The 12,550-nt window shown below is 70.3% G+C and overlaps 1 protein-coding gene across 6 annotated transcripts in view; it reads right to left on the bottom strand.

The window, feature by feature from the left end:
- Nucleotides 1–12,550, bottom strand: part of COL18A1 (collagen type XVIII alpha 1 chain) — a 73,546-nt gene that overhangs the window by 969 nt on the left and 60,027 nt on the right. For 3 of the 6 annotated variants that reach the window (XM_072807218.1, XM_072807214.1, XM_072807217.1), the window contains exons 18-40: nt 12,355–12,390; nt 11,374–11,445; nt 11,082–11,117; nt 10,721–10,810; nt 10,098–10,127; nt 9,984–10,010; nt 9,756–9,818; nt 9,465–9,539; nt 8,981–9,007; nt 8,752–8,805; nt 8,306–8,380; nt 7,333–7,401; nt 6,679–6,721; nt 6,369–6,431; nt 3,414–3,457; nt 3,114–3,236; nt 2,709–2,862; nt 2,549–2,622; nt 2,149–2,280; nt 1,737–1,769; nt 808–1,065; nt 366–563; nt 106–221 (exon numbers count right to left, since the gene is read on the bottom strand). In XM_072807218.1, the coding sequence (XP_072663319.1) occupies nt 106–221; nt 366–563; nt 808–1,065; nt 1,737–1,769; nt 2,149–2,280; nt 2,549–2,622; nt 2,709–2,862; nt 3,114–3,236; nt 3,414–3,457; nt 6,369–6,431; nt 6,679–6,721; nt 7,333–7,401; nt 8,306–8,380; nt 8,752–8,805; nt 8,981–9,007; nt 9,465–9,539; nt 9,756–9,818; nt 9,984–10,010; nt 10,098–10,127; nt 10,721–10,810; nt 11,082–11,117; nt 11,374–11,445; nt 12,355–12,390 (1,892 nt within the window). The remainder of the gene's footprint in view (nt 1–105; nt 222–365; nt 564–807; nt 1,066–1,736; nt 1,770–2,148; nt 2,281–2,548; nt 2,623–2,708; nt 2,863–3,113; nt 3,237–3,413; nt 3,458–6,368; nt 6,432–6,678; nt 6,722–7,332; nt 7,402–8,305; nt 8,381–8,751; nt 8,806–8,980; nt 9,008–9,464; nt 9,540–9,755; nt 9,819–9,983; nt 10,011–10,097; nt 10,128–10,720; nt 10,811–11,081; nt 11,118–11,373; nt 11,446–12,354; nt 12,391–12,550) is intronic. The other 3 variants (XM_072807215.1, XM_072807219.1, XM_072807216.1) reach the window with 2 other exon arrangements.

Genomic DNA, 12,550 nt, shown 5'->3' with positions numbered 1-12,550 from the left:
GGGGCCACGGAGGGCGGGCGACCCTGGCCCCCGGGGCGCCCCTCCAGGCCACACCCCCCGCCGCCGCTCCTGGGCGCACCACCCAGGCCTCCTGGGGGCACCTACCAGGCGGGGTGCTGCAGGACATCTCTGCCGTCGAAAGAGAAGATGCGGGCCCCGGGCTTCAGCTGGCCCTCGGAGCCCGAGAATAAGGCCTCCCAGCTGGGGAAGAGCACCTCGTCCTGGGGAGGGACGTGCGGGGGGCTCAGTGCCCCTGGAGCTGTGCGGCGGGAGGGGCCCCGGCCCCAGCCCCAGCCCCAGCCCGCCCCCAGCGGCTGCATGGGAGGGTCCGGCCTGGCCGCAGCAGGCGGGGGGAGCGCGCGCACCCTGAGGTTGACGACGGGCACCCCGGTGCGGTCGGCGCGGCGCACGATGCTGTAGAGGTCCTGCAGCCGCGACGACAGGAAGGCCCGGAAGGTGCCGGCCAGCCCCGCGGCGCGCGCCTGCTGGAAGCACTGGAAGTCCGCTCCCCGGATGCCTCGCATGCCGCCCGGCTGCGGGCTGTTCAGGGCCACCAGGTGCAGCTGCGGGGACCAGACGCGGTCCAGGCGGGTCCCGGCCCGGAGCACCAGCCAGGCCCCAGGCGGCAGAGGCCCGCGTGCTGGGGGCCGCCCCCGACCACCCCACCTGCCCCGGGGCACGTCCCCGTGCTCAGGCTCTGCCGCCCTGACCTCCAGGGAGACAGCCAGGGGCTTGGCCCGGAGAAGCCCCTGGGAGCCCTGTGGGCCGAGCGCTGGTGGGTTCCGAGCCACCGCGGGGGCCACTCACCACCGGCTGGAAGTCCTGGTGGGTGTGGGTGTGGGTGTGGACGGGCCCACCAGTGGGGCGAGCCGGCTGGAAGTGCACGTAGGAGCCGTGGTGCGGGGCCCCGGGGTAGGGCTGGGGGTCCAGCAGGCGCGGGGGGCTGGCCAGGATGTCATCTGCCCGCCAGGGCCGCGCCGTGGCGTGGGTGGGCTCCCGCCGGGGGTATGGGTTGCCCTCGTGCAGCTGCACCACGGGGGGCTGCAAGGCGGCCACTTCGTTGTCCTGCAGATGGAGAGGCCGACGGCGCCCGGTGGCAGGGCCGCTGACACCCAGACACCCCCTCCTCTGCACCCGGCCCTGCTCTTGGTCAGCACGGGCCCGGCCTGCAGGCGGTGAGCTGGGGGGCACCCACAGACCCTGGGGTGCCCCAGGGAGTTAGGGCGGCAGCGGGGGCAGCGAGCCCTGCCAGCCTGATGCCCGGAGCGGCCCCCAGCCGCCCGGCTCAGCACAGCGGTCCCTGACCCTCCAGCCGCCTCACCGTCAGACACCCCCGCCCTGGCTCCCGGGCCCTCGCTCCACCCCACCCACCTCACAGAGGCCGCTGCCCCGGCGCCCAACGCCTTCTGACCCTGCCCTCCACGTAACCGCCTCCCGCTTCCCCAGTACCAGGGACCTGCTACCTGTCCCCACCCCCCCAACAGTGCCTGGCGGGTGCGAGGGGCTGAGACCCTGCTGAAGAATGAATGAGAGGGGACCCACTGGGCTCCACGCAGGGACAGACCCGCAGAACCAGAGACACACGGCACCTAACGCAGCCCCGGTCCTGGCCTGTTTGAGGAAAGAGCCCAACCATCCGGGGCTCCATCCCCCAGGCAGGGGGCATGACCTGCCCGCCCCCTCCCGGCCCGCAGAGCCCTGGCTGTCCTCCGCCTCCGTCCTGCAGCCGCCCTTACCGTCCCGCGTGGGAGTGGCACCCGCGCCTCCAGCTGGAAGAAAACGCAGGGGTTACCCGGCGACCCCTGACGCCCGCCCGCCCTCCCGGGGAAGCTGGTGCGGCCGCGTCCCGGTGCCCAGGCCAGCGCCGGGCACACGACACCGGACGTGCACCTGCTTTAAAAAGCTGGGGGAGCGCTTCTCTGTAAACATACAACGTCTCCCAAGACTAGTCGACTCGTTTGAGAGTAACGAGGAGCAGCGTGGGTCACTCACCCGGCCAGGCGCCCGCCCCCAGGACACGGACACCCCCGCTCAGTCCGCCCTGGGCAGCCAGGCACAGGGCTCCCTCCCCGCAACCCCACCGCAACCCCGCCGCGCCGCGGGCCAGCTTGGGAAGCCCTCTGGCCCCCTCTAGGTGCGGGGACTCACCAGAACCTTCCGGAACCCGTTCCGGACCCGGACGTACAGCTCCTCCCTCTCGGCCACAAACATGAGCCAGCCCTCCGGCACGTCCGGCACCTTGTCCAGCATCGTCTGGTACGTGGCCCAGATGCGCACCTGCTGGAAGCCGGCCTGGTGGGTCCCGGGCACAGAGGCAGCATCCGCGCTCGCAGGCGAGGACGTGGGCGCCTCCGGGCGAGGGACCCACCAAACACCCTGTGGCTTCGGATGAGGCCCCCGTGGGGAGGGCTGCTGGGGGCCCTCCCCTGCCCTCCTGACCCCCAGGCCCCCCACTTCTGCTTGGGAACCCCCGTCTCAAGCCACCCGTGAAACAGTCCACCCGCAGCCTCCGAGGGGAGGGTGGCCGGCCCGGGCTGGGGGCTCTTACCCCTGAGGATGTGCCCATGGTTCCAGGGGGGCCGGGAGGCCCGGGGGGTCCGGGGGGGCCGGGGACACTGATAGCTGCGAGAGAGAGAGCAGACATGGGGCACGCAGCCCCGGCTGGACGAGGCGGGGGCCCAGGTACCCACCCCCCTCGCCCGACTTACTCTGCCTGTAAGGGCCAGGAAAGGAAGGGGGTCCTGGGGGCCCGGGGGGGCCGGGGGGCCCGGGAGGCCCCCGACGCCCCTCATGGCCGATGCCAGGGGGACCCTGAGGTCCAGGGGGGCCGGGATGGCCCTGAACGCTCTCTCCCTTGGGACCCTGCGGGGGGACAAGAGAGCCTGAGGGGCCCGGCGGCTTCAGCCAGAGGCCCCGTGGGGAGCAGCCGAGCCACCCGCCTCCCCCCAGGCCGCGGGCAGAGGTGCAGCCCCCCAAGAGGAAGGAGCAGTGCCCGCAGGACAGCAGGTGCCCCCCACCCCGACGCCGGGGGCAGGACCCGGAGGGGAAGCTGGCGGCCGGCCGCTGGGCCTCGCAGGCGTCCCTGGCCCCTGGGGCCCCGAGCCCAGACTTACCGGGATGCCGGGGTAGCCCGGGGGGCCGGGGGGGCCGGGCACGCTTGAGCCGAAGAACCCGCCGCCCCCGGGCTCACCGCGCTCGCCCTTCTGCCCGGCGTCGCCTCGGTCGCCCTTCTCCCCCTGAGGACAGAGATGCTGGTCTGAGCCCGACCCCGGCGGCCGCGGTGGGAGGGCAGGGCAGACCCAAGGAGCAGGAAGCTTCTGGAGCCCGTCTGTCAGGCCTGGCAGGACCTTCCTGCACCACGTGGGCCCCGGGGAAACTGAGTCAGGGTGGCGCAGGGCGCAGGTGTCACCCACCTTCATCTCAGCCCCGAGCTGGAGGAGGTCGAAGGGGAACTGGCCTGCGGGAGAGAGGGCCCGGGTCAGCCACGCGCCCGCGTCTTCCTCGCTTCCGCCACTTCCTTGGCGCCCGCGGATGCCCTGCGGCTTGTGGCCCTTGTCCCCAGGCCCCCGACACTTCTGTCAACGGCGCCCTCTTTCCCCTCTGGCTTTCCCGGGCCCCCGACGCCAGCTCCAGGACCCCACAGCCTCCGGGAGCCCCGACCCGGCTCCTCGGCACGTGTTTAGAAGGTTGACTTCTGTCAACTGCCCTCCTGGCGGCGGCAAAGCGCCCCACGGGCTGGGACGGTGGCTGCGCGGCCCCCCGGGGGCTGAGCTCACTGCCCTGGTGCCTGTTTTATTTCCTCCTTCCCATAAATATGCAGCCCATGTCCCCCCCGCTTGCTGGGGCGCCCTCTGACCGTGTCCCCCCACACCAGCGAGCCCCCCCGCGGCCCTGCGGGGGACGTGCCCGGATCACGGCTCTTTTCAAAGAACTGACTCGATCTGTAAGGCTCGTCATTCACGTGGGGTCTGGCCTCTTTCTTCCAGTTAAACCTGCCCTTGTGCCCCGAGCCCCGAGCCCGTGCTGGGTAAACCCCGGGCCGCGTGGGGAGCCCCCCGCTGGGAGCCCCCTCCGGGTGCCAGCCGCACCCCCTCCTATCCGAGCAGGTGCGCTGCTCCGCGGGCGTCCCCCAGTCGCGTCTCTAGCGCTGACCTCCCGCTCGCTTGCAGCCCCGCGTGGGCCCAGCGGTCGGGGCGCTCACCCCGTCAGCTCCATCTCCCCGCTGAGCTGCCCTCGCCCCTGCCGGGCGGCCACACCCCGCCCCGGCCGCCCTGTCGTCCGCAGTCCTCCCCTCCGGTGCCCCCGGCGTCCTGCAGCTCTGTGCTTAGGTGCAGAAATGGGGAGTTGCTGTACGTTCCCGGCGGGATTTCTCTTTTATCCTTGTGAAGAGCTTGTTAGAGTTTCTGCGACCTTTCCTGCTTTAAGATACTCTTGCCTGATTCCTCTCTCTCATACACACACACCTGCATTTGTACACAGGTGCACACACACGCACAGGCGCATTCACAGGTGCACACGTGCACACAGGAGCCCATACAGGTGCACACACGCACACAGGTGCACACAGGAGCCCACACAGCTGCACGCAGGCACACACACAGGTGCGTTCACAGGTGCACACATGCACACAGGTGCACACAGGAGCCCACACAGGTGCAGAGATGCACACGCACACAGGTGCACACAGGAACCCACACAGGTGTGTTCACAGGTGCACACACGCACACAGGTGCACACAGGAACCCACACAGCTGCACGCAGGCACACACACAGGTGCGTTCACAGGTGCACACATGCACACAGGTGCACACAGGAGCCCACACAGGTGCAGAGATGCACACGCACACAGGTGCACACAGGAACCCACACAGGTGTGTTCACAGGTGCACACATGCACACAGGTGCACACAGGAACCCACACAGGTGCACACACGCACACAGGTGTGTTCACAGGTGCATACATGCACACAGGTGCACACAGGAACCCACACAGCTGCACGCAGGCACACACACAGATGCGTTCACAGGTGCACACACGCACACAGGTGCACACAGGAACCCACACAGGTGTGTTCACAGGTGCACACAGGAACCCACACAGCTGCACGCAGGCACACACACAGATGCGTTCACAGGTGCACACACGCACACAGGTGCACACAGGAACCCACACAGGTGTATTCACAGCTGCACACAGGTGCACACAAGAGCCCACACAGGTGTGTTCACAGGTGCACACGCACACCCAGGTGCACGCAGGCACACACCCAGGTGCATTCACAGGTGCACACAGATGCACGCACGCACACAGACGCACGGCTTGCCCCCCGCAGCTCCCTTCCCGGCGGAGTGCCTTCCCGTCCTGCCGCGTTTAGCTGCGTCCCTGTTTGCGGATCGTGCCTTGCAGGCGGCACGTGGTTTTGCTTGCGTCCAGCCGGCTGCTTCTGTGGTAATCGAGTGTGGTACGGCCCCCGGGATGCGTACCCCCAGCATCACCTCCGGCTCCGGGAAGGGCCCCCCAGCTCCCCGGCCCCCCTCGCCCCCCCACCACCGCTCATTCCCACGGACGCCCGGGCCCAGGGGCTGCGGCTCTCCAGCTCTGTCCCAGAGTGGAACCGACTCTTCCCACAGGTCCCAGCTCCCCACGGACACCCTCACCTCGCCCTTGCCCCCACCTTAGCTGGCCCCCCGACGGCCTGGCTCGCCCGCCACGTCCGCCCCTCTTGGGTTCTGGGCAGTTCTGGCCGTCCATCACCGGCTCGGCCTCAGGGGCTCCTAGACCCTGGGGAGCCCAGGGGTTCCCTCCTGGCAGCCGTCTGGGGAAGGTGGGGCTTGGTCTCCACCCGCAGGCCTGTCTCTGACCCGCCTTCGCCCCGGGCTCAGCCCCGTCCCTGCAGGCCCTGCTCGCAGCCCTTATGGGCACGGCCTGTGGGGGCCCCAGCTCTGCACCTCGGATCCGCTAGCTCCCTGACGTCCACACGGGGGGTCCCAGGATCTCAGCAAGGGAAGGGCTGGGCAGAGGGCTCACCGTCCAAGGGAACGTCTGAGGGCCAGGCCTTCACCCCCCACCCCGGGCATGTGGCCTGATGAGGGGTAATGGGGGGCCATCCCGAGACCCCCAACACGCCAGGACTGGCCCCACTCCTTGGCGCGCAGCCAGGGCCACCTGTCCTCGAAGCCCTGGGTCCTGGCCCTGAGGCTTGTGGGGCCAACCTGGGGCCTCAAACCCAGACTCAGCACCACAGGTCCTGTCAGGGCCCCATGAGCCTGGATGGGGTCTCCTTCCTTCAGGAGGGCAGCCAGGTCACCATGGATGCAGCAGCCCCCCCGCCCCCGCCCCAGCCCAGGGCAGCCCAGAGCATCGTCACCTGGTGGTCCTGGAGGGCCCACGTCTCCTTTGTCACCCTTTGGTCCAGAAGGTCCCTGGTGCCCTGGAGGGACAGAGACCCGGGGCCTGTTATGGAGTGTGTACCCTGGGGGTCCCACCCAAGGGGCTGCTCTGGGGACCAGGCCACTCCTGCAGGGTGTGCCAGCCGGTAGGACGAGGCGGGGGAGCCGGGCCAGCGTCCACTGCTGTCCAGTCAGGCTGCCTGGGAGGGCCCAGGGGCAGGGGGTTCCCAGGACCCACAAGGCCCCCACGTCCCGCCCTGGCCGCCTCGAGGCCCCAGGAGCCCTCACCTGGCAATCCTGGAGGTCCGGGGTGGCCAGGCTCCATAAATGCCTGCAAAGAAGCCAGTGAGGAAGGTGCCCTACAAGCTGAGCCCCCCACGCGGGGCTCCCAGGGCCCAGAGGCCCAGCCCGCCGTGAAGCCACACGGATGCTCCCCAGGGGTGCAGGCCACGGAGGGAGAGCAAACCGGGCTTTGGGATCAGGAGCCCCGCTCACGATGTGATCGGCCCCTCACGGTTCACTTCATGGGGCCGAGCCTCAGAAAACAGGGGTGTGTGACCCCCCCAGGACCACGGGGCTTGAGCCTCAGGCTCCCCGGTCCAGAGAGCCCCCCATCTCGCTTCCCCAGGTAGAGGCTTGTTTTCTAACAGAAAACCTACCAGGCACGTGGGCCTGGGTCCCACTAGCCACCCTCTGCTGGAAACTGGGCTGTCCCCTGGCTGGGGGTCAGCACCCCCCTGGAGGTCAGCCTCTTCCTAAGGTCAGGAGCCCCCCCCCCGAGATCAATCCCTCCCTGGGGGTCAGCACCCCCTTACAGATCAGCCTCTTCCTGGGGTCAGGACCCCCCTAGAGGTCAGCCCCTCCTCGGAGTCAGCACCCTGGGGGTGGCACTGGGTAGGGCCCATGAGGAGGAGGGTGGGGAGCGATCTTGGGAGGACTTACGTTGCTGTCATAGACGGGAGTCCCAGGAGGGCCTGGGGGCCCCGGAGGCCCTGGGGGACCGGGTGGACCCTGCGTGGGAAGGACAAGAAGCCTGTGAGGTCCATGGCCAGGCTGTGGACAGGAGCAGGGCAGCAGATACAGGCAGGAGCGTTTCTAGGCGTTTCCATAAAATCAGACGACTGAACTCCGGGACAGCACAGAGTCAGGAAGCGCCCGGTTCACTCTGGTTGTGGGTCCGGGGGACAGAGCATCCCCCAGAACGTCCCTTGGGCGACAGGACTGGACGTGGGCATGTCCCCGCGGGAAGGGGGCACCCCAGGAGCGGCGGGCGGGGCTCCGAGTGACCCTCCGTTCATTATTCACAGAAAGGGGACAACGCGGAGGGACTGGGCGGCACCAGGAGGGCTTCTGAAGGGGCGGAGCGTGGGAACCAGGGCGGGTGGGCTGGGCGCCTTCCCGCGGTCACCCCGCTGCCCCACTCGGAGGTGGGGTCTCGGGCCCCAGAGAGGCCACTGCCAGCTGGGCCCAGTCCCAGCAGCCGCCGTGTCACGTCCACCCTGAGACTCCAACGTGCCCAACGGACCCCGGCCGGGTCTTCCCGCCGACCCCTGACCTAGCGTTCTCGCGCTCCCGCAAACTCCACTGGAGGAAGAGGCCCCGTGGGGACGGGCAGCGAGGGCCCAACCACAACGGTGGGGACGGCTGCGTGGGCGGCCGCAGGACCCTGGTCCCCCCACCCCGGGAGAGAGGGTTACAGAGGCCCAAGCCACGGAGGGAAAGCCCTGCTCGGGGCCGCCACGCCGCGGTGCTGGCTGCAGGGACACCACCGCGGGCAGGGAGGGCCGTCAGAGGTGGCCGCGCGGGCTGTGTGTGCACGCGGCGGGGTCCTCGTGTCGCAGCCCGCACAGCGTGGTCACAGCGGACGGCCCCTCTGTGCCCCCGGGGGTGCCATCGCCCCTTGGGGGACACTCACCGTCATACCGAAGCCGGTGCTGGCCTGTCCTGGCTCCCCTTTCTCCCCCTTCAGTCCGTTCATCCCGGGGCGACCCTGGGGCAGAGCACAGGGGCGGGGACTGCGGCTGCTGGCTCACCCTGGCCTCCGCAGCTCTCCGTCCCCACCTGGGGTCTCCATCTCCCTGACCCAGGGTCTCTGTCCCCACCCGGGGTCTCCATCTCCCTGACCTGGGGGTCTCTATCCCCACCTGGGGTCCCCATCCCCACCTGGGCTCTCCGTCCCCGCCCGGGGTCCCCTTGGCCCCAGCCCCTCAGCCCCAGCCATCAGTGGGCAGGCCGGGCCTCCCTGGGCTTCGTCCTGGAGAGAGCGCTCCTCATGCAGGACGGTCCCCGGGGGCAGGACAACGGCAGGGACTGCCCCCCCACCCCCCGGCCCACGCGCGGCCCGAGGTCCCGGGTCCTTACCGGCCGCCCAGGGAAGCCGATCTCTCCCTTGTGCCCCGGCCGCCCGTAGGGACCCTGCAGAAAGGAGGCGCCACCTCCCAGGTGAGCAGAGGCCAGCCCCCCGGGTCTCCGCCCAACACCCGCCTCTGCCTTGAAGGGATGTACGGGGCCACCCGCGCCCCCTCGGCGGCCTCGCGCCCCTTCAGGCTGCGCTCGTGCGTCCGCTGTGGGGAGGCCTGGGCCTACTCACCGGGGGGCCTCGGAAGCCGGGTTCTCCCTGAACGGAAAAGCAGAGGCACCGTCAGACGCCGCACCCCGGGGGTGCAAGGACCGCCCCCCACAGCCCCTGAACCCCCAGTCCGGCTCCAGAGCCTGGGGGGGCGGGGGACCTGGCACAGGTCACCCCAGCCGCCCCGGGACCCCCAGCACTCCGCAGGGCGCTCAGCCGACAGGCGGGGAGAACCGGGGGCCGCCCGGTGCCAGCCGGGTGGGCGTGCAGGGCTCTGAGGACCTCAAGGACCTCCCCGGTGTGGCCGTGACAGGGACGGACAAGAATGGGCAAGGGGCCCCGGGTGCAGAAGGTTCTGGAACCCGCTCAGGAGCAGTGCTCACGCCTGGGCGGGAACAGGCTCCCCTCGGGAAGACAGACCCCTCGTGCTCTGTGCGTGGCCCCTGGGGACGCCCCCTCCCCGGCCTGGACAAGGGGAGCCACCCCAGGCGCCCCCCACGCTCACCTTGGCCCCCTTCTGGGCGGGGGCCAGCATGCTGCCGTCGGGGCTGAACGCCGGGCCCGGCTCGCCCTTCTCGCCCTGGAACGGGGTGGGCGGCGGCGTCAGGGAGGCTCCGGGGAGGGGTCCTCACCCCGCACTCAGGGCACCCACACCCCAGAGCAGGTGCACAGCGAGCAGAGGTGGGGCGTCCCCTGGGGCCTCCCGGGGCCACAGCGAGGTCACGGCTCTCCCGTCCATCCCCCCCGGGGTCACGGAGGGGGCCGTCCCTGGGCGGATGGTGCCCCAGCCTCTCACCTTGGGCCCTGGGGGGCCCCGCTGGCCTTTGGAGCCCAGATCTCCCTTCGGCCCGGCCGGACCCTGTGGGGGGACAGGCGGGCATGAGGGCCACACGCAGACCCGGACCCAGCACGGCTGTCGGGGCACCCGCCACACCTCGCCCCGAGACCCCCGCCCCCCGAGTCCACCCCGGTCCCCGGGGGCTGCTGCCCAGGACCCGGGGCGCCGGGCTGATCGGCCACTTACAGGAAAGCCCGCGTGTCCCGGCCGGCCCTGCGGGGAGAGGGGCGGGTCAGGGCGCGGGGTGCAGGGTGCGGGGCGTGGGGCGCGGGCTGGGTGGCCCCGGGCCGCCGCACCTACCTCGGGTCCCGGCACGCCTGTCGCCGCTCTCTGTGGCCGCCGCGGGAACAGCACCGAGCGGGAAAGGGAAGGACAGCGGTTCCCGAGGAGGATCCGGCTCCTCGCACGGGGCCAAAAACCGCGCAAATGGACGCACAGGAAAACCGCCTCGACGTCCCCCGGTCAGACGGGGAGGCGCCCGCCGGAGCCCGCCCCGGCCCGGAGAACCTTCTGGACACCCTGGGGCCCGGGCCGGCCCCCGTCTGCGGCCTGGGCTGGGGGCCCGAGCCCACCTGCCGGCGTCGGCAGCGGCGAACCGAGGGGACCCGATGGGTGGCTCCGCAAGGCTTGCTCGGCGGCCGCGGGACTCGCGGGGCTCGGGGGGCGGGGGGCAGGGGGCGCCTTGTTCCGGGTGGATTTTCTGCTACAGAACCTGCGTTTCTCCCCGGACACCCAACCTCATATTTTTCTTGTCTTTTAAATAATTTAAAAATCTCACCAGGATGAGACACGGTCACTGGTTCTGAATACGACCAACAGACCGTGAGCCCCGGCGTCTTTGGGGGTCACCTAGGTGGGGAGCGCCAGTGGCCCGGGGACTCAGGGCGTGCTGTGGGGCCGGAGCAGCGGGGAGGGGGCCTTACCTCCTGCTCTGACACGTAGACGACGGGCCCCGGGGGTCCGGGGGGTCCGGGGAGCCCAGGCTGCCCCACTCCGTCCCTCCCTGGCTCGCCCTGGAAGACAAAGCCAGCGTCGGGCACTCAGATGGCTTGGGGGGGCCTCTGGAAGGGACCCCCAAGCCCACCCAGCGTTAGAGGGGTTCCCGGAGCCCATCGGGTGTGGGGAGGCGCCCGGGGCTGAGGGCAGCAGCCCCGAGAGCCCAGCACCCCGACTGAGGGTCTCTGCCCAGGTCTCCAAGGCCACGCCGGTGGCACGGGGTTGGGGGGCAGCCCCGAGGCCTGGCCATGCGCCTGCCCTGCCTGGGGACCCCGAGCCCCGACTCACTTTCTCTCCCTGGGTCCCTTTTTCTCCTTTGGGTCCCTGCAGAGATGGGAAGGAAACAGGTCACCTGCACAGAACGGAGCTGCCTCCCCGGCCACGGACCACCAGCACCGGCCCCGAGGGGCCATGTAGACGGCCGGCACCCCCCGCCCACGTCCCACGGACCCCTTGGGGTACAGAGAACTGGTCGGGAGCCCCCAGAGACCACACGGAGGCACCAGCTTCCTCAGAGCAGCTCCTGTGGGGCTGTCCCCCGCCCCCGCGGCCCCCACGGCCCCCCTAGGGAGTCACTCACCTGCGCTCCGGCCGTGCCCTCTCTGCCAGGGAGGCCGGGGAACCCGGGAGGCCCATCTGCGCCAACTTCTCCCTGGACCACACGGGGGAATGGGGGTCAGCCCCCCGCCCGGCAAACCCTGTTGTCGGTCACCAGCTCGTACCCCGAGGGCGAGGGGCAGAGAGGAGGGGGCCCCGGGGGATGGACTCGTGTGGTTCCCCAGACTCATACTGGCAGGAGGAAGCCTGTCCTGTGGCCTGGGGTGGGGGTGTCCTGGGGTGTCAGGGGTCAGGTGTCCTGGGGCAGGGGTACCCTAGGGAGTCAGTGTCCTGGGGGGTCAGTGTACTGGGGAGTCAGTGTCCTGGGGGTGGTCAGTGTCCTGGGGTCAGTGTCCTGGGGAGTGAGTGTCCTGGGGAGTGAGTGTCCTGGGGTCAATGTCCTGGGGGTGGTCAGTGTCCTGGGGGGTCAGTGTCCTGGGGAGTCAGTGTCCTGGGGAGTCAGTGTCCTGGGGTCAATGTCCTGGGGGTGGTCAGTGTCCTGGGGTCAGTGTCCTGGGGAGTCAGTGTCCTGGGGAGTCAGTGTCCTGGGGTCAATGTCCTGGGGGTGGTCAGTGTCCTGGGGGGTCAGTGTCCTGGGGGCGAGCAGTGTCCTGGGGTCAGTGTCCTGGGGAGTCAGTGTCCTGGGGGGGTCAGTGTCCTGGGGAGTCATGTCCTGGGGTCAGTGTCCTGGGGGTGGTCAGTGTCCTGGGGGGGCAGTGTCCTGGGAGCTGCCCTGGGGGCGGGTGCCCCTGGAATAACCCTGGACCCTAAGGAATGAAGCTGAGCCCAGACAGCAGGAGCAGGAGCAGAGGGAGCAGGACCCCGAGTCTGGCCCTGGAGGTCACCGAGCAACCTCATCCCGAGGCTCTGTGGCTCCGGGGGGACGGGGTGATGGGGCGATGGGGCCCCCCCACCCTGCTCCAGACCTGGGCTGCTCAGGTCACTCATTTCCAGGCTCTCTTACCTTGGCGCCCGGTGGTCCCACTATCCCAGGGTCCCCCTAAAGTGGGAGAGGCGCCCCGTGAGCACAGAGCACAGCACCCACCCCGCGCGGGGTACCCACCTCCCCATGCCCCCCCACGCGGCCCAGAGCGGGGTCCGGGGCCCCCCCAGCGCACACAGCCCAGACTGTTCCGGAAGCTGCATCATCCGTTGGCCCA

The sequence above is a fragment of the Canis lupus genome, chromosome 30, assembly GCF_048164855.1.
Source record: "Canis lupus baileyi chromosome 30, mCanLup2.hap1, whole genome shotgun sequence".
NCBI classification, from domain to species: domain Eukaryota; kingdom Metazoa; phylum Chordata; class Mammalia; order Carnivora; family Canidae; genus Canis; species Canis lupus.
Note: the sequence above shows the minus strand (reverse complement) of the source record. Positions and strands in the feature narration are given on the sequence as shown.